We start from the raw sequence: 22560 nt of genomic DNA, 5'->3' as shown, positions 1-22560 counted from the left end.
GTGTTTTTCTTAGATTGCAAAACGAAACACTAAATGCCCATGAATGATTTAATTTTAACTATATGATTATAAATCCCAAAAAATTTCAATTTCTTATAGTTAATCAAAAATATTCAAACAGTCAAGTTATAATGGTTGGTGACGACAAGATTTTTGCTTCAAATAAAGTTAAGCTACTTGGGGTTACAATTGATAAGGATTTAAAGTTTGCTGATCACATTAAAGCTTTATGCCGAAAAGCTAATAGTAAGTAAATTTTTCATATTCCCTTTGATTTGGATGTTTTGCTCAAAATATAATGACAACCTTATTAATAAAATTCATAAAAAAGCACTCCACATAGCCCAAAAAAGATTCGATTAGTCTTTAGATGAAATGTTAAAATTAGATAATAACCCACGAATCCATCTTCGAAGTTTGCAATTTTTAATGATTGAAGTTTTTAAATCCTTTAATGGTTTAAACCCTGAATTTATGAGGGGCTTATTTATAAAGAAAACTTTACTATTTCAACTTAGATGTTGCAATAAATTGATGCTACTGCCCAAAGGCTCATAAAAATATAAATAATGTCTTATATAGAGTCATCTTGCACTGGAATTCCCTTGACAATAAAACCATGTGCTTAAAAAGTCTCCAGGTGTTCAAAAATAAATTTTACATTGGAATGGGGAAAAATGTTTTTGTAGAATTTGTAAACCTAAAATTTATGTATTATTACTACTAATCATGTCATTTTTACGAATTTATAAATTTATTTGTTCTATTTACAACATTTGCAAAGTTATTTTTTTTTTTACGATATTCATAAAAGTCATTTTTTTTTTCTTCTGTTAAATATTTTTTATGCGTGATATTTTATTAAAGTACGTTGTTATGCTAGTTATTACTGATTTTTTATGGATATTTTTGTTTGTTTGTATTGTTTATACAGTTTATTGTGTTGATTTTAATTAGCTTATTTATAAACTACTGTATGCAATCAACTATAAATAAAGTTTTAAAATTAAAAAAAAATAAATACAAACAAACTCGGAATCTGGTAAAGAAAGCAACTAGTGATGCAATCCGTACCTATGAACTTAATTTATCTAAGAAAAACCTTCAAAAATTTTTTGCTTATATTAATAGCAAATGCACTGTAAGCAACCAGATCATTACAATCTGACTGGTGAAATTAGTAACAACCAAGTTTTTATTGCTAACACTAAATAAACAGTTTTAATCTGTCTTTATCATTGAGCCTCACAATCAAACTTTACCTCTTTTTACTGAACAAACAGCTGTATCACTTCCTCACATCTCCTTTGATTATGAGACTGTTCGAAGTCACCTCATTACTCTTGATGGTTATAAACCTATAGGTGAAGATCAGATAAGTCCTTACATATTTAAGACATGCTCAAACACAATAGCAACTCCACTAGCCATGATCTACCAAAGGGATGGCTTGTAACAAAAATAACTCCTTTGTTCAAAGAAGGTTCTAAAATGAACCCAAACAATTACAGACCCTTTTCCATTACTTCTGTGCTATGCAAAATGATGGAGAAAACAGTTAATTATAAGATAATGCAGCATCTACTGTCTCAAAATCTTATATCAAATTGTTAGCATGGTTTCTCATAAACAAAAAATCTTCTGTTACTAATTTATTTAAGACAATGGATTTTTTAACCTACTATAAATCACGTAAGCTTCCTGTCGACATGGTCTTTCTGGATTTCGTTAAGGCGTTTGACAAAGCTCCTTACACTAGACTGCTACAAAAGCTGAAATCTTATGGAATTGAAAATAAATTTTAAACTGGATTAAAGTGTTTCTTTCAAATCGTACTCAACGTGCCCAACATGGAAATGTAACATCTTAATGGGAAAAAGTTACTAGTGGCATTCCTCAAGGCTCATTTCTTGGTCCAACGCTTTTTACTATCTTCATTAATGATTTACCAGAACAAATTAGTAGCAAAAATATATTCAAAATGTATGCAGACGACACAAAAATCCTTAATGTGGTCAGCACTGAAGAACAAAAACTTTGTCTGCAAGACAACATTGTTAATTGGATTCATGAATGCCTTATGGAAATAAATATTAGGAAATGTAAAATAATGAATTTCAACCAATCCAAATCCATTCCACACCAATATTTTATTGATGACTGTGGCTCAAACAACAATTTCAACAGAATTCAACTTGAATCAACCTCATTGGAAAGAGACCTTGGTGTTTTAATTTCCAATGACCTAAAGAAAAATTCCAAACATCTATTGCTGCAGCCAAGGCTAACAAAATGCTGGGTATCCTAAAACACAGCTTCATAAACAGAGATGCACAACTCTGGAAAAAGCTATATACAACTTATATACGTCCACTTTTAGAGTTTTCCATTACCTTATATAGAAAATCCTTATTTAGAAAAAACATTTCTGTTATTGAAAGCATTCAACTTTTTAACTTTAAATTTTTGAAAATTGAAAGTAAAAAAGTAACAAAAATTTACTGAAAAAAAAAAGAACTTGATGTTATTTCATCTATATGATGAGTTTTATCAAGTTCATCTATATATAGTTTCATCTATATGATGAAATAACATCAAAGACACTTTTCTTCACAATCGACCATATAACTTTTAATTTAAAAGAGAGCTTTTTTGAACCACCCTACTAAATTCGCTTTATTAAATAAGTTGCTGTTGTGGTTATGAAAAAGTGATAAATTTTTTTAAGTTAATTACTTTTACTTTATTAACTATAACTTGCTTTAAAATTTTTATTATTTTGGATTATTTTGGCTTTGCATTTTGCAATTTTATTCTATGTTTTGCATTTTGGCTTCTTTTATTCAGTGTAGTTGTTGTTAAAAACCAATCCAACCAAAATGAAAGTTATTTCTGAAAATGACTAACTGGAATAATTGTTGTCTGGAATAATGATCAACCAAAATTCAGTTCAGTTCCAGCCACAACTCTGACCAGATTATTCGGTTCCTGTTCCGGTATTATTTAAAATTTCAGTTGCGGCCGGAATTTTGGTTCAAAATACTACCGAAAATCGATATCTTAGAGCTTTATAAGGCATTATCATTTTAATAAAGTAATTTAAAAAAAAATTTTAAAATTAAATGATAAGCTTGAGAATTAACAAAATAAAATTTCGCTTTGTTTGAAAAAGTAATAACTTTCTTGTTTAAATTAATATTCATATCTTGTAAAGTTTTTTATCACTATTATTTGAAAGATAGTATTGTTGTTATGAGTATAAGTTTTATATAAATATATATATATATATATATATATATATATATATATATATATATATATATATATATATATATATATATATATATATATATATATATATATATATTTAATATTGCAAATAATTAAAAAAATCCAACTTATATCCTAATTTTATATAATCTATGAAGTGTTAAATTATCTGTTGTTTCTCTTCAATCAACTCTTTTTTAAGTTTAGTGCAACAGTTTTTAATTGCATTCACGCTAGAATTTCCCTTAGAAAACAATGTCCAAACAGACAACTACTTCAATTGGACAACAATTTTAACACTATAATTTCCTTAAGGGAATTGTAGTGTTGAAATTGTTAGTATTTGTCCAAAGAGCATATTGTTAATTATTATCCAAAGGGTATTTTTGTGTAGCAATCATTACAATAAATATTGGAAATACAAAAAACTTTTATATTTTGAACATTTGTATTTGACACAAATCAGCAACATTGAAAAATTGTCTTATATTTCATTCTAACAAAATGAATTCAAAAAGAAAAACAAGTTTAGCATGGAAATACTTCAAAATTGAAGCAAACAATCCAAGAATAGTTGAGTGCAAAATATGCAATGGCAAAGTTTCAAGAGGATCAGACGACCCCAAAAAAAAGGATTACATGGACTATTGTCACACTTGAAGAATCATCATCCTGACATCAAACTTATGCCAAAAAGTTAAGGAAATCCAAAAGCCAACGAAGAAGCTGAATTGAAATTAAACAAGAGAAAGAGTTCCAACCTTCAATATATGATCAAAAAAACAAAGAACTGACATGTTAAAATCTGCAATTACAAACTGGGTTCAAGCTTCTTCAAAAATTGACTTTAATTCTGAAAAAGGCCAAAAATGAAAAAATAAAATTTGCTCTCAAGGAAAACTTGGTTCAATCAGAAGCTGATAGTGTGTCAGTCTGTCTTGATGCATGGTCATCATATCATCATGGCTACCTGGGGATGACATTCACTTTATTTCCAAAGATTGGAACTGTGTCAAATTCTGCATCCACAAGGCATACCGCAAAAAACATTTTCAACAAGATAGAAAAATTAGCAATGGGAAATTCCTTCGAAAATTGAAGTTTGTTTAAAAGACAATGCAGCAATTGTAAAGGCATCCTTTAATGAACCAAGCTATAATTATGTGTCAGCTGGATGCCTTAACCACTCCCTTCAACTTGTCATCAAAAAAGACAGACCAATTGTAAAGAGCCAAAAGCTCTGTTCTTACGCATCCCATTCTACTGCTTTCTACACTGAACTTTACAGACAGCAAGAAATCCAAATGGATATAAAAGTCAGACTTGGCTTAAAAAGTGATGTTGCCACAAGATGAAACTATTATATGCTATACTTATTATATACTTGAGCGAACTTTACACCTGAAGCCAGCCATTGGTGCCACCTTAATCAAAATTCCTTCAGTGGGAATTAAATTTTCAAGATTGGAGCCTTTGTGAAAAAGTGGTGAACAATTTGTGTTTTTGAGGAGGCAAAAAAGTGTTGTCAGATGTTAACTCTTGCATCAGTTCCTGTTTCCAATTGTGACAATAATAATTAAAGCTTTGGAAACAACCTCTAGCAATATCTGTGTTCAGGAGTTGAAAATTGCTATGAAAAATGAACATTATTCAGTTGCTACTTTACTCGATCCAAAATACAAATAGTATTTTTTCAAATTTTAAGGTAATTGCAAAATGTTAAACATGTTGTCATGTCCCAAATGGACAATTTTGAACCTCTAGAAGAATTGGCTCCTGAAACTCAAATTCTAGAGACAATGAAAAAAACGCATCATTTTTTCATATAATGTCAAAAATTATTGCACAATCTCAAACTCAAATATGACCAAATGTATGTTCATCTTCCAAAATGATAAAAGAAGCGCGAATGATTTTTTAGATAGTCCAATGGTTTCTCAATGCCTTGAGTTTTGGAAAAGCTATGAAAAAAAAAATGCAAATTCTAAAATCAAGTTAGCATTGACAAAGGTGGCAAAAAATCTCACATCACCTTCAACATCAACAGATGTTGAAAGACTGTTTTCTACAGCTGGAGATATTCTCTCAAAGGAAAGAAACAGAATCCATTGAGAAAATTTGGAAAAACTTCTTTTTCTTCGAGAAAATCTTCCAGTTGTTGGATTCTGTTATTAGTTCTTTTTAATAATTTAATATTTTATTTAAACTAAAACTAACTTTAAAAAACAATATATATTATTGATTTTCGGTTCCGGTTTTGGAATAGACTAATTGAAATTAGTTCATTCCAGACATTATTATTATAATAAATAAACAAAAAAAAAATTATATTTCATTCCTGTTAGAGTGGTTGTTATGACCAGGGCCAACCAGGACCATCCCAAACAGGCGGTATAAGGGGTATCCCCTCCCTCCAAGCTGTTATATATGCATTATAGTTAGCAGTTTTGTACATTTAGCATTTCAGTTGGTAAGTTTTGAAGTACACTAACGTATTTCCTCCCGACTAAAAAATTAATACTAAAACAAATCAAAAATTTCTTTTTTTGATTTATTTGTTTTAGTACTAATTTTTGAAAAAAAGCTTTTTTGAAAAGGCATTTAAATACCTTTTCAAAGCTTTTTTGCAAAAAATCTTTCTTTCTGAAAAGTTATAAACCTCAACTTTAAAGAAAAACAAAATATTAGAGAAAAAAATAAGAGTATGACCCCCCTTGCCCAGGAAACAAATTTAACACGCATATTCATTGGGGCTACACAAATGCTGTCAAGATAAAGTAAAATCAAAGGAAAGTCTGAAAGATAAAGTAAAATCAAAGGAAAGTCTTAAAGATAAAGTAAAATCAAAAAAAAAAGAGATACGAAAAAGAGATTCAAAAAGTAGAGTTTTCCAGTTGGCTCTAAAAACAATTTTAAGATGTTATTAAATTTACACAAATGCTGAAAGTTTCAGAAATCTAGCTAGTCTAGATGATAGCGAAAAATCAATTACAAGATTATGGGACAACCGATAGCCGATAAATGGCTTGTAAACTCAAACTAATGCTTGAAAAAAATACAAGTTTATTCTAAAGCACTATTTTAATTGAATAAGATTTTATTTTTCTAATCATCCTTGTGCGGGTTGGACACCAAGGCAACAAAAAGGAGGTTATCAAGGTGCCCACAACCTATAGTAGAAGATTGATCAGCTTTTCTTACCATCTTTTTTCAAATAGAATATATATGATAAAATGCAATAAAAGATTATATCTGATAAATGCTCCTTTATTCATGTAAATTATATCAGATTTATATCAGAGTTTAAATGAGTTATAAACACTGCCCACCATAAACATCGCCCACATACATCAGAGTATTACCTGATGTATTACCCAGAAGTGCCCTCAAACAGACAATGGATTTGAATACACTACCTATCTCAAAATTTATGTTAAAGCAACATGAAATGACTGTTTTTTGAGAAAGTAAATAATGTAACTTACATTTTACTTACTTACAAAGTAAAGCATAAAATTTTAAAGAAAAAATTTACTTTTATTTGTAATTGTAAATAACAATTTTTTTCAAATTACTTTTATATAAGCTGTTTTTGCTAATTAGTTACTTTTACACGTAAAAGTAATTTATTGTTATGCGTAGTTGTAAGTGTTTAAGTTGGAAATGTTTAAAAGTAAGTAACATTTACAAGTAAAAGTCAAAATACAAATAACTTTTACTTGTAAAAGTAAATTAATTCTTCAAGTGACAGTTACTCATTTAAAAAACTTAACTTAAGTAATTAAGTTTTAAATGTTATATAACTCATGTAAAAAAAAAACAAATTACTTTTAAATGTAAATAAATTATATATTTTTATATGAGTTATTTTAAGGTAATTTACGCTTGAAATGAATTAACGTTTTTACATCAAAATAAGTAAAAGTGCCATCCCTAGCAATTGCACTGTTTTGATGCTATATTTTCATTGCATTGTAAAATCTTGTTGTTCTGTGCATATATTAAAGACTTGACATTTGGCATGCAACTATAGCTAAATTTAATATGGTTTCGATTAAAAACTTTATGAAGCCTGTGTAAGTGAAAGTCAATTAAAACTAAGAAGCAATTTCCAATTTTAGTTTCAACCTTTTTGCTAAACTGGGGGTTGTACCATATAATTTTACGTTTACAATGTTTTTTTTATGTTTTTTGATTTGCGGTTGTGGTGAGTTTCGAATTGTATCCTGATTTACATTAGGCCTCATCATACGGAAGAATGGATTTATTAAACACAGCTTTCATTTACTGCCATAGCCGATAATCCTAACTCAATAGTGCAAGGGATTTCTTATGTTATATTAGGTGAATGATTTGAATCAGAATATACATAAGTTGGTTATTAGGTTTACAATATTGATAAGAACTGTTAATCAGGTTTAATGTCACATCAAGATAATTAAAAATTTTAATATTATATTGGAAGGAGATAAATAGGTTGTTACTTTTAAAAACATGCGTAAAATGCTTTATGACTTTTTCCATTTCTTGACCACTTTTGTTTTCAAAAATAGCAAGCCCATCGTCACGATTCAAGCCAAAATTATTTTTATCGTAATGCTGAGAGAGCTGAAACAATATAAAAATACCAACTAGTTTGTAAACTTCAGCTCCATCAAATGCTCCCATTGTGACATCAAATAATCAGCTTCTTTTTTTTTATTTAAGCTTCATTGTTCTTAAAAATGAGAGATTTTCTTGCATGATATACAAATTTTTTATCGTCATCATTTATAATAACATGTTGTTCAGCAAAATTGATTGGATTAGGAAGTGTGTTTTTACTGATAGATGGGTAAAAATCATTTATATCAAAAATTAGAAATTATCTGAGGTGTTTTTTTGATTTTTAATTTTTTTAAACCAATCAAATTGGGTAATAATAGCAAATTGGGTGCTTTGCCATTGATTCAATTGTAGTTTAATTTTTTAATTCTTGAATAATTCTAGATAAAATGACTTTACTAATTCTTCCTACTTCATTTTTTGAAGGATTTAAAAGGCGAACCGAAGGTTTGTTAACAAAACGGTCTTTTAAAGTGAAAAAACAGCTAGATGATCTGTTTATCTTCATATTGTTATACACTTCATGGTGGATTAAAAGATTTTTTCTTTTTTATTTATTTGATCTTTTAATTCAGGCATCGATTTTTGGTAGGTAGAAGTAATTACATTTTTAACAATCTGTTGTATTCATCTTGAAATAATTTATATAAATTAGATATTTTGTCTGCCTTTATTAATGTTTTATGCGACATTTTCATATTATCTTGAAATATGCAACTTAGGTTGCAAACTTTTATTGATTGAACTGAGTTTATTATTATCATTATTATTATTGTTACTAATATTATTATTATTTTTATTATTATACCATAATAATACATGTATAAATTTGCTCCTACAAGCTGAGCACTTTATTCAAGTCGCCAGCATAATAGAAAAAATAAACTTGAAATTTTCTATAAAAAAAAATACTGATTCCATCAGAAAAAGAATATAAATTAAAACTAATAAACAAACAGAATTGCTCTTAAAGAAAAATAAAAGGGAGGCATTCTTTTTCATTATGTCATGTAATGACTGATGCCCAGAACTTATGACATGTTGAGAGCATTTCAAAAAGAATATGCTGTTTATGCAAACGCGTTGTATACTGAAGGTCTATACTGTATGTATAAACAAATAACACAACATTAGTTTAAAATTCATTTCTCACAAATAAAAATTCACTGAAAAAAAAATCATTCTAATATTTATACCTTCAGTACTCATTATTTGCTGACGTAGCGAATTACTTGTTGCAGCTAACATGTTTTTAAACCTCCAAAACAAGATAACGTCATTGCATTCCAGCTAGAGATATTAAATATACTGAGTGTTAAATGTTAGAATAAAAACATTAAGTTACTTAAATTTAAAATTAAAAACATTAAATGATAATTGATTTTTTGAAAATCAATATAAAAAAAAAATTATAACAAACCTCATTTCTTGCAAGATTACGATGATGAAATGCTTTCCTGCATTCCTGAGCTCCTTGCAATGATATATCAATAAAATATGATCTATATAATGCTTTCCAAACATTTAATATCTAAAATATTGAAATATACATGAATATTAGAAATTACATAAAAACAATAAAAAATTAGATTGCAATTAAATACTGTAAATACAAAGTCAGAAAAAAAACAAAAAATTTTGTATTTAAAAATTTTTATTATATGTTTTGTTATTTTTCATTTTTTTAGGATTTAAGTATATTTAGTTACTGTTATTGCATTTGTTACTGTTATTGTGTTTGTTGTTGTTATTGTGTTTCTTACTGTGTTTGTTACTGTTATTGTGTTTGTTACTGTTATTGTATTCGTTACTGTTATAGTATTTGTTACTGTTATTGTGTTTGTTGCTGTTATTGTATGTTACTGTTATTACATTTGTTACTGTTATTGTGTTTGTTACTGTTATTGTGTTTGTTACTGTTATTGTATTTGTTACTGTTAATGTATTTGTTACTGTTATTGTGTTTGTAACTGTTACTGTATGTTACTGTTATTGTAATTGTACTTGTTGCTGTTATTAGGTATACTTAGCTATTGCTGCTGTAATAATATAATATAAGCATAAGCTTATAATATCTAGTTAATTATAGTTTATTATAGCAAAGAGTTGAATGTTTATATAATGTTTAAAATTTTAATTTAATATATTTTAATTAATAACTTTTATTTTATACATTTTATATGTTTTGATTATTAACTGAAATTTATATGTGCTATTTTACATGTTCTGACTATTAGTTTGTAAATAAAAATATTTTATAAATAAAAATGCTAACTGAACGCCAATTGAGTATTCTGCACATCATTATCAAATATAATTATACAAAATGATACATGACACATATCATATGCCTTGTTTTAAATAAAAAACAGCTTAGCTCATTAGCTCCTTGTGATTTTGATGTCATAAGATTATCTTATTTTTTTTCACTTTTTTTTATTAAAAAAATTTATTTATTTAATTTTCACTTTCATGTGTGTATCCAAAAATCAACCGACTGAGTTTTTCAAGAATATAGTTTGTAACATAGCGTAAAGGAAATACATAGTCTGTCAATCAAATAGTTGCATCGAATTTCAGAATGTTGTCAATAATTTTACTACAAAGCTATTACAAAATAAAGGGCAACTAAAAATGAAATGACAAAGTTGATAAAGGCATAAACATATAGCACAAATAATTGTGTATAACAGATAAGACCTGAGAACAAGCAGAACTTTAAGACTCCTTATCTACAGTAAATGAAGTCATAAAAAAAACTAAATAGAAAATCTTGTGAAATTAATGCATGCATAAGAGATTAATAAGAAATAATTTAATAAGAGAAAGGTAAAGATCTTTAGCTGAGGTGAAGGCAACATAACTAGGAGAAATTAAACTTTGATAAAGTCTCCTCCACCCAATATAACTGTTGTCAATGGTAGTAGGAGCTTCCAAACCTTGTATAGTAATCTTCTAAAGATACTCAAACATAATCTGCAAAACAGGTTAACACCAGGAAGGACATTCAACAGTAAATTGCTTAATTCTGCCATAATGTCATATTTAAATTGGAAAAATGACATTATAAACCTGTTGAAACTAAACAAGTGTAAAACCATGTACATTAAACATTTAGAAATAAGTCTAGGTAAATGTGGTAGTTGTGTTGTTGTACAGCTTTCTCTTTGTAAGAAAGGAATTCTCAGTTTGATCCCCACCTTGTAACTAGTATTAATGTGCTCAGCTTGTTTCTCTGTGCAGCCACCTAGTTCGCCAAGGTTTATATTTCAGAGTTAAATAGAACTACTTGAGTTAAATAGAAAGACTTGTAACCACAATGAAAAAAAATTTAAAACTAAACAAATAAATAGAAGAAGTCTCCACGATTATAATCAAAATAAATAACATTAGAACAAAAATGAAAAACTTGAAAAACTTATATAAATAATGATAGAATAAAAAGACCATCTTTATTCCCTAATAAAATAATCTTTTTTTAACAATTTTGCGCTACATTTTTTGATAAATTTACAAATCACTTTGTCATACAAGAGAAAATATACAAACACTGGAGGAAAAACAAGAAAAAATAAATAATACAAGAGGAAACATATAACACTGGAACCATCAAATAATTTTGCAAATAACTTTTAACTCGCCATACAAGGGAATATAGAGTTAACACTGAAACCATCAAATAATTCACAAAATATCTTATAGATGTTTATAAAAAATATCATTGAAAATTAACTAATGCCTTGATAATTTATCTGGCAATTTAGCGTATGAATTAGCACTAAATGTTCTAGCAGCTGTTATATTAGTACAAAAAACGTTCCCTCACATGAAAAAAATTCATTACTTTTCTGATGGCTGCACAAGCCAGGGCAAAAATTGCTAGCATTTTTTTGCTAGCATCAATTTATTATGAAGATTTTTGATCGCAATGCAAATAAAATTTCTTAATGATATGACAGTGACTTTTCTTATGAAATTATGTCATTAACCTTTAAGTAACTTGATTTCAAAGTAACATTCAACCTTACAACATCTACAAGAAATTAAAGCAGGAATATATATTATATCTGCAAATATAATATGCTTAAGTGTGACAACTTGGTGTTAGATAATTACATAAACAATAAAGATGTAAAATACCAGATAGACACAATCATCACATCACAGTTAAGTAATTTTCTTTATAAGCAAACAGTTTATAAAAATAACTAGGATAAAAATTTTAAAACCTTAATATCAATGTTTCTGGATGAAAATTGCAAAATGTAGAATATTCAGGCAAGCTAAAGTATTTTAAAACAAAAAATCTTTTCTATGAAAAAATGTTTATTCAAAAAAAAAAAAAGAAGGGCTATGGTAACTCTTAAAACATGTTGCCCCACAATCCATAAAGTTTAAGATTTAATTTAATAAAAGCCAAAAACCTGTGTTTGAAAAACCAGACTCAACAAACACCAATATGCCTCGTGAAACAGTGATAAACAAAGAAAATTTGTGAAGCAGCTGTAGAAAATGACAGTACTTTACCACAAGTGTGGAAACCTTTTATAAATTTTACAGAACTTCAAAAGTTATAATCATATGTATTATGTCAAAAGTTATAACCATATGTACTGTTATATCAAAATATTTTGAGAACATTCAATATGATTTTTATAAAGGTAATTTTATAATGATCACTACAATTTTATATATAAGCTTCAAAAGGTCTATTGTAATACGTCAAATGGTTACACACAAGCTGTGAACGCAAAAACGCAAATGTAAAGGTCTATTATAATAGGTCCAATATAATACCCAATAATAATAATATGTAATAATAATAATATATAATAACAATAATAATATGTATCCAATATAAACCACCTTTTAAATACAGTGCGCTAAATAAATTTAAGCATAAAAGTAAACTTATATATCTTAGCCAAATATAAGGATAAATGAATAAAATAAAAAGATTTATAATTCTAATATTTCATTGTTTATTAATCAATTAAAATAACTGTAATAACTGTTAAATATAGGCTCTATTTTGTTCTTAAATCATAATCATCCTATTTTGAATTTCAGAAAAAATAGAGGCAAGTATCATGAGTAATTGAACTGATTAAATTGGTTATTTCTTGATTCAAATTGACAATACTCATTATTTTTTGTCAAAATACTTTCTCTTTAACATATCCTTATAGAAAAAAAATCAAATGGTGCTATATCTGGGGATCAAACAGCCCATTTGACCTAATTGACTAATCTATCTTTCTGGGAACTTCTCATTTAACCAAGTTCTAACGTCAGTAGTGTAATGTGCATAGATTTGACTGACAATGCGCTTTTGATCCAATACTGGATAAAAAAACTCTTTAAGCATCTCGAGTTAGTTTCGGCTAATAATAGTTGGTTCAACAAAAAAGTATGGTTTTATGATGCAATTTAAGCTTTCGGACTGTGCTGATTGTATTATTCTACAGTGTTTGATTTTTCATGACTCCAAATTCGACAGTTCTGCTTATGAACTTTAATAAACACACGAAAATAATCAGAAAAGTTTATCAGAAACTAAGGCTGTGCAGTAACCGAAATAATCTGTTCTTTCGATAAAAACTGAAACAAAAAAACCAAATCAAAGTGATTTATTTATTTAAAATAAAAAAACAACTGAACCCTAACTGAAAAACTTTTTAAAAATTGATATAAAATTTTAAAATGTCAAAAAAATTATCTAATATTAAATTATTAAACAATATAAAATTGTTATTTAATTTAAGAAATTTCAAATCACAGAAAAGCAAAGTAAAAAAGGAAACAATGTAAACATAATAAAATAGTCCACAAACAGCTTGCTGTGAAGTTAGAACATTTTGGACCATGATACAGTTTTTTGAGTGTTGGATATCAATGCCTTGTAAAATGTGAATATAGTATAAGCTTTTTCTAAAAAGATGTAATTTTTTTATCTTACTAAAATTTTCAATATTGTTTATAATATTTACCTTACAATATTGTTAATTTGAAAACCTTGTTTTCTAAACTGTTTTTATTGTATCTTAATAAGCAAATAAATAACTAATACAATCAAAATATTTTGTTGCTTAAATATTATTGATGCCTGTAGGAACATGCAAGACATAAAATAATTTAATATTTGCAGGAAGTCCAGCAAGCCTGCATTAATGACAATGGCAGCAACAGTGTTTTAGTTGCTAAAGAAAGTGATATAACTAATTCAGAATCACATAATCATACAATCCAGTTAGTTATTCTTGATGCAATCAAAAATTCAATTAAACTTTTTAAAGCAATAAAAAACTGTACAGATTTAGCATCACATACACATTGAAGTAATCTCTCTAATACCAAGCTTCAAGATGCTTGTGAAAAACTTGGAATTAGGCCCAGGATGGAATATAATGGAATTCCGAGTACATGTGCATAAAGTCAGTTCTTGAAGTCAAAGATCAAATTAAAACACTTGCAAAAACCAATGATCTGAAAGGTCATGCCTCTCAGATAATCAATGGAAGACATTAGAATGCAGCATTCTATTTATTGAAAAAACTTACAATATTTCAGTAACCTTATCAGTTGATAAAAGACCAACAATCCAAGATATGGTAACTGAATTATATTCCATTCATTGAGAGCTTCAATCCCATCAATATCACAAACACAAGCCAACACATATACTTATAAAAATGCGGATTTTTGAATTTCAGGAAAGATATCCTCTTGATAGATAGCTAAGCAGCCGAATAATTGTTTTGCAAGTTTTTAAAACTCACATTAGAAAGGCCTGCACTTGATTGAATATAAAAAATGTGATGAAATAAAAAAAGCAATATTGACTCAGGAAAAAAACATGAAAAAGCTTTAACACATGAATAGAAGCATAACAGTCAATGAAAGTGATGAAAATGTTCAAGTTAATCACCACAAACTGCTTTGAAAAAGACTGAAACAAGATGATTCAGCACCCAGTGCTTCAACAATGACTAAATTAGGTTTAGAAATTGATCATTATTTAGCAGCCAAAACAGCTCAAGAAACAACAAATATTTTAGAGTGAGTGATGGAAAGTTATGAAGTTGCAGTACTCAATTTTAACAAATTATGCATAAAAATATCCATGCATACCAGCAACTTCTGTAACTTTGGAAAGGGTTTTTCTACTGCTGGCAATATCGTCACTGCCAGAAGAACTACATCGGTAGATGTTGAAAAAATGTTGAAAAAGTTGTTTATATAAAAAAAAGAAACATTAAAAAAATAAAAATTAATTTTTAATTTTCTTTGCTGTTTTTAAAAATCTATAATTCTAAATTTATTAAATATATGACCTCCAAAACTTTGCTTTGCTTTTACCCGAAATTAAACCAAACCGTTAAAAACAACAACAACTAACTGGACTAAAAAAACGAATCATTGGTTTTTTGTTTAAAACTGAATAAAAAAAAACTCAAACCAAAAAGAACCTTAACCACGTGGCCTTATCAGAAACAAAAAAGTTTTCCAAAGTCCTCCAAGAGTAGCCATACCTTGGAAAATTTGATTGAAAAATAACTTGATCGTATATGTAGCTTCATCAGAAAAAAATCAAGTTTTGTAAAATATGGGCCTCCAAGAGCGGCATCATGTCTTTAGCAGTTTGGTCTCTACGAAAAAAGTTTTCCTCCAACAATTTCTGGTGTATTTAGATTTTATATAACTTGCACAACATTTGTGAATGTAAGATATAATGAATGGCCCCTCTGAATAAATTTATTTGGGCAAAAGACAAGGTTACTGTTGCCTTTGGGTTGTTGATTAAAAAATCACTAATCTGGTTTGGTGTGTTTTCATTACTTTTTTGTGGCCATCCACTCCAATTACACAGAGCCTTAACATTTAATACATTCACCATTTCAATCTCTCAATTAGTAGACAGATACCCAAATAGATTTCTTGACTTGTAAATTATTAAGTAATTTTATTTATATAAATAAATTTCTTGACTTGTAAAATGATTTATTTTATTGTTAAAACTACATTTATTAAGTTAATTTAAAGAACAAAAACCATAATGACAAAATCAGGCTATTAGGATCTTAAAAAAAAAATTGTTGTTAATTCAAAAAAACTCTGAAAAATTACTATGGAAAATCAACTCACTTCATGTTGTGAAACTTCTATATTATTAATTTGCAAGTTTCTTTTAACAGTGGTAATCTCATCATCATCTAATTGAGGCGAGTGAACAGTATTCACTGATTGTAATAAACGTTGCAGTTCTTTTTTAACTTCGTTGTTCAAATTCTGAAAAGTTAATTTGTATATAAAAATATCTCATAAAAGTATCTTAAAAGTTAATTTGAATATTTTAAAAGTGATAATATAGTGCAAATTTTTCCCTTTTTTCTGAAATATATATATATATAAAATGTATTTACATATTAATTTATTAAAAACTAAATACCTGTTCCTTAGATCTGCTGGTCCAATACAAAAATCTTTCTTGCCACCCAGGGCCAATCAGTTTTGAAAGCACTTTTTCATTTGACTCACTTTCTTTTATCAAAGTTTCTTCCATAAATTTAATGGCATCATCCCATTGTTCTTTATTTGGGACATTGCTATCTTCTAATGTTGATAACTGAATAACTCGCTTAAAAAATCAATTATGTACTACTTAAACTTAAGTAGAGTAACAGTCATTATCGAGACAAAATGGCAGCACTGTTTTATACACTTTTTGAATGAATTAGCATTTGATAAAAATATGGAGATTCTAATTTAGTTTATATTGACATTCAAAGATTGTATTATATTTACTATATTACTAACAATTTAAAACTTACCAATGATTCTTTTGCTCGAGCTTGCCAGCTATGTGTTGATTCACATTCTTTTTTTACACAATCTTTAAGATCTTTAAACAAAGCACTATGAGCATCTTTTTTTCCTCCAATTTCTACACCTTCCTAAAGTAAAAGTTAAAAACTTAATGGTTTGATATTGTTTGATTTGCTTCAGTTGTTGATATTATTTAATTTATGTCAAAACAATTTTACTGATATTCTTAGAGCGAATTAATACAAAAGATTTAAAAAATAAAACAAATATTAAAAAAAAAAAATTAAAATAGTTACATTCATTGCTTTAATGAATTCTGCTAAAAGAGTATCATATCCAACCTAAAATAGCAAACTGCATTATGTCCAGACATAAACATAGACTAATGCCATAATTTATGAGTTATAACTAGTTCATAACACACTAGTTCCATGTACTCTATAATTCACTAGTTTCCAACACTCCATAATTCACTAGTTTCTTCTGGTTCATAAATAAATTATAATTTGCTAGTTTGCACTAGTTTCTAAGTCACTGATATGCCTAGGTTTGTTTTAATTATCTATTTCACACTAGTGAACTGGTCTATGATAAAAGTTTACACGAGTTAGCATTAAACAATAAACATAAAATAGAAAAGTTAATGAAGTTTATTCTTCAATCATCGTAGCTAGATGTTTTAACTAATTTACCTGCACAGCATGCGAAGGCAACATACGTTCAGCCCATTGTTTTAACAGAATATCAACTTTAGTTTTAAATTGAGATGAATTAGCTGTTTGAGCAGAAGGAAAGTACACTGTCTCAATAGCATAATCTTGCACAACATTCCACAAATTTGATGCTAAGAGTTTTTCCCATTCTTGTGGCTGAATTTGTGACAGGCTCATTGCCTCATCAAGTAACTCACCACGAGCTTTGTCAAATAGTTCGTCCTATTAAAATATTGTAAAAACATTATTCATTTATTAACATATTCTATTTATACAAATGTGTTGTTTGTTAATTTTATTGTTTATTGTTTGCTATGCAAAAAGTATCGAATTGCAAATTTAAAATCGTTTTTTAAAAAAGTTTATTTTTTGTTTTATATTTAGATTTCTCTTTTTTTTAAAAAGTGCTAGTGTGTTAGTATTATTGATTTAGATATCTATAAAAAAGGAGAGAGAAAATTTTATTTTTATAAGTGTATATTTGACTATTAGTAATATACACATAATAATGAGTTTTTTTGAAAATAATAGCAGTTTTTTAAAGTTATTTGTTAAAGAAATATTTATTAAATAAACAATTATTATCTATATTTACAAACTTTACACTTAAGGTTATCATTTGACAGCTACGGTATGATTCATTAAGAATTAGTTAGGTTATCATTTGACAGCTAAAGAATGATTCATTAAGTTATCATTTGACAGCATAAGGTATGATTCATTAAGATTTAGTAGGGTCAAGTTAGGTTTAGGGAAATACTTTGACATATACTGTTTGTTTTTTACAAAAATATTTCTAATAAGTTAAAACATTAACTAATTAAAACATTTTTTCCATAATATCCTTTTTGCCCTCTTATTCTAAAAATGTACTTAATTTTTGAGAAAAAGAAGCAAAAATATAAAGAATAATGAAAGAAAAAATTGCAGCAGCAGAGCATAGCAGCACCTCTTAACAGCAGGATATAAGATAGTCAATGCATGTACTGAAGCCCCGGCAGCTCCCTCTTCTAGTATGATATCATCAGTGTGCGTTTAATGCTACAAGTCTGGTCCGTGTCAACATCACGGAAGTTTTTTAATAATTAAAGGAAGTATCTAGAAGTTTCCAGAAGCATGCAGAAGCTTCCAGAAGAAGCATCTGAAGGCATCCAGTAGCATCCAGAAATATCCAGAAACATTCAGACGCATCCAGAAGCTTCCAAAAGCATCAAAAAAAAGCATCTAGAATTTTTCAGAAGAGGTTCACACAGGTTCATTTTACTATATAAGAGACATGTAAATCGACATGTAATTCAGTCAGTATATGAAAGTCAATCAGTCAGTATTATCAAGACAGTTTATCGAAGTAAGTTTTATCAAAGTGTTTTATCGAAGAACATCAATACAAGAAGTGAAATACAACAAGTGTTTCATTACATCAATACAGACCACATCCAACCAAGACGTTGTGTTCCACAGAGCATTATTGTATCATCACAAGATAAATGTAACACGGTAAGCCTTGAGAAGCGTGATTATCTATTTTTATTATTTTTATGACTTCATGTGCAAAAATGGCTCCCAACAGTCTTGGATTGCAAATATGAAAGAAAATTATTGTCGATTACATAAGTGGAATGTCACAAAAAAGTATTTGTGATAAATATTGCGTGAAAAAATGGACCATATCAAGACTATGTTCCAAATATCGTTCTATGGGGAAGTTGGCAGCAGATAACAAAGGTGGACGCGTTCCACCACTTCTAGAGAGGATTCTATGATCGTCAGATCAGTCAAGAAGGATCCCTGGATATCATCAGTCGAGATACAAAAGCAATTAGAGCTGCCTGTATCAGACTGAACAATCAGACGACGTGCTGTTGAAGCCGGATTGTTTTCTCAACGCCCTGCAAAGAAACCGCTGATTTCACTAAAAAACCAGAAGAAAAGACTCCTCTTTGCTATATCTCATATTGACTGGAATGTGCAGAAATGACGAACTGTACTGTTCAGTGATGAATCGAAGTTCAACATCATTGGGAGCAATGACATTTGCCGTGTATGTCGACCGGCCGGAAAACGCCTCGATTTTCGTTACTGCCATAAGACCATGAAGCATGGTGGAGGCAATGTAATGGTCTGGGGGTATTTTTCTGCTAACGGTCTAGGTCCAATACATCGAAACGATGGAATAATGGACCGTTTCATGTATAAAAATATCCTGAAAGATGTTATGTTACCTCATGCTGAATGGAATATGCCAATAAAATGGGTTTTTCAGCAAGACAACGATCCGAAACACACTGCAAAAGTAGTCAAGCAGTGGTTTCAAGACAACCACCTATCAGTGATGGATTGGCCGCCTCAATCTCCGGATCTCAACCCTATTGAGAACCTGTGGGAGATCGTCAACCGCAGAATTAATCGTGAAGGTGTTCATAATAAGGATCAACTGTTTGAACAAATCCAATAGGCCTGGGCAGTGATTCCACAAAGTTTCATTGATCACCTGATCAAATCTATGCCTCGAGGATGCAAGGCATATGAATATATATGAATATATATATTCATCTCTAAGAATTCTGTTATCTTTGCAAAATGATCTCTTGCATGGGCTCTTACATTCTTTTCATATTTTCTACAGCATTATGCATTTTATACTATTTTATTATAGATTGTACACTAGCTTTACTTTTTTATATTTTCGAGCTATTTTACTGTAACCTAAAGCTTTTTAAACCAAGTCCTTGGCAGGAGTAAACAAGTGCAAGAGCAGAGAAAAGCTTTCCTCTAAACAAACATGGTGAGTTATGCAAACTGCTCCTCTAAACAGCTTTTTACAAGAGCTTTCGGTTTTAGGGCAAGCTATTTGTATCTTCATTAAATAAAATACCTGATAAATAAAAAATGTGATTTTATACTTGTTAAAGCATCTGCTTGTATATATATATATATATATATATATATATATATATATATATATATATATATATATATATATATATATATATATATATATATATATATATATATATATATATATATATATATATATATATATATATATATATATATATATATATATATATATATATATATATATAAATGAGTTTGTGCAAAATAAAAAAAATAAATATACAAATAAAATAAAATAAGATACAAAAAGAATGTTTGACTTTTTTAAATGTATTTTTAAGAATGTTTGATATTAAAAACTAAATCTTATATATTATAGCCAAACTTAATATGTTAGTAGTGTTAATGCTCATTCGAGCATGTTTGACACAGTATCCTTGGCAGCTTTTGATCTATAACATTTTTTTTTTTTTTTTTTTTTTTTTTTTTTTTTTTCATTTTCATTTATTCCATTTCCATTTTTTCCATTTCCATTAAAAAAATCATAAAATACTTTTAAAAATTTTCATTTTAAACGTGTCAGCGTGGCCGAGTGGATAGCACTCTGAGCTTCTGAACAAGTAAGCTGAAGTTTGAGTCCTACCACTGGTGACTTTTTAAAAAAAAATTTTTTTTTGATTATTCTAAAATATACTTTTGAAGTTTTGTAGAGATTATATACAAATATAAGTAACAATATTATACACTTTAACAAATGAAAAGATTTTTAAAAAAGCAAAATTTTTTCTAAAAACATCAAAACACCCGGAGAAAAAATTTATTGCGTATGAGATACTTGTGTTATTAATGTGCTCAGGTAAATAGTCCTAATAAACTGTGGATGGTATGAAAAAAAAAATTGTGCGAAACTTAATAAAGAAAAAACTTAATAAGACAGTCCTGCTACTCCAGAAGGTGCTGCTGTGGAGACAAAAAAAAAAAAAAAGCCTGTTGCTAGAAAAAACTTTAAAACTTTCTTTTGACATTTACAAATTTTTTTTGCTATAAATATATGCTGCAGCCATTTTTCAAAACGTGTTAAAATGTTATTACATATTTCGACAAAAACGCATTTAAAAAATTTTTCTTATAAAACTCTTTGTAAAACGTTTTTTGAATCTAATAATTTTTGTAAATTTTTTTAGAACTCTTTGAAAATATGTATTCAATAACGTTTGTAGACATCTAAACTAGCTTGTTTTGTAAAAAAGTCAAAATTGATTTTTTTTACGTTTTGAAAAACGGCTGCAGTATGGATGATACAACAAATATGTTGAAATGAGATAAAACAAAAAAATTAAAAGTAATTGCAGTTCAGTGCACTTAAATATTTTAAGTATACTATATTAAATATTTTAAGTATAGAAACATATAAATCGTTTTTTAATATAAAACTAATTTTTTAAAACTTTGTTGTATAGACAAGTTTGGTACTTAACCATCCCAATATAAACAATATATATAAACAAATATGTAATTGTTTGTGTATATTGTTTATAAAATGTAAAAAGTCCAATTATATAAAAAAATTAGAAATTTTTAGGATTAGCTTTTATATAAACTTTTAAAAAAAACTCCTTCTATTAGAGATATATGGAATATATTTTTGGAATATATATATATATATATATATATATATATATATATATATATATATATATATATATATATATATATATATATATATATATATATATATATATATATATATATATATATATGGGATATATTCTAACAAAGACAAAAACTATTTATTTATTTCTATTGTAATAAATACAATCTCTTATTCAAGAAATGATATATCTGTACCGGTTTTATATGTTTTTATGCAATTGTTTGCAACATAATTAAAATTAATCAAAACATGTAAGACAAACACAAAAAGAAACTTGATACATAAAGGTTTATTTTGCTACAAACCAACGTCAATGCGCAAATTTATTTGGCTTTATTTTTAGATTAGCGTTTAATAGCTGAGGCTATTAATTTTTAGTTTTAAATTATAATCATAAGAACTATCTTTTTTTTATGGCTATGTTTTAGTGGTCTATGATCTTTTTAGTTCCATTTGTATAACGTTACGTACAAACATTTGTAAGTTTAAACGTCTTTAGCATATATTGAGTTTGCAGGCAAACTATAGAGAATAATAGAGATAGAGATATAATAAAATAGAGATAATCAAAATAGAGATAATCACGTATAAGATATTTATAAAATGAGAAAACTTTAAAATTTTATTTTAAATTTTAAAAATCTTTTTTGCTAT

At 27.7% G+C, this 22560-nt stretch overlaps 1 protein-coding gene across 2 annotated transcripts in view; it reads right to left on the bottom strand.

The window, feature by feature from the left end:
* The window catches only part of LOC100207782 (dynamin-like GTPase OPA1, mitochondrial), a 97253-nt gene that overhangs the window by 4908 nt on the left and 69785 nt on the right, over nt 1-22560 (bottom strand). For both annotated transcript variants that reach the window (XM_065792394.1, XM_065792395.1), the window contains exons 18-24: nt 17394-17636; nt 16998-17042; nt 16707-16829; nt 16325-16513; nt 16021-16164; nt 9296-9406; nt 9072-9165 (exon numbers count right to left, since the gene is read on the bottom strand). In XM_065792394.1, coding sequence (XP_065648466.1) covers nt 9072-9165; nt 9296-9406; nt 16021-16164; nt 16325-16513; nt 16707-16829; nt 16998-17042; nt 17394-17636 — 949 coding nt within the window. The remainder of the gene's footprint in view (nt 1-9071; nt 9166-9295; nt 9407-16020; nt 16165-16324; nt 16514-16706; nt 16830-16997; nt 17043-17393; nt 17637-22560) is intronic.

The sequence above is a fragment of the Hydra vulgaris genome, chromosome 03 (genome assembly GCF_038396675.1).
Source record: "Hydra vulgaris chromosome 03, alternate assembly HydraT2T_AEP".
NCBI lineage: Eukaryota > Metazoa > Cnidaria > Hydrozoa > Anthoathecata > Hydridae > Hydra > Hydra vulgaris.
Note: the sequence above shows the minus strand (reverse complement) of the source record. Positions and strands in the feature narration are given on the sequence as shown.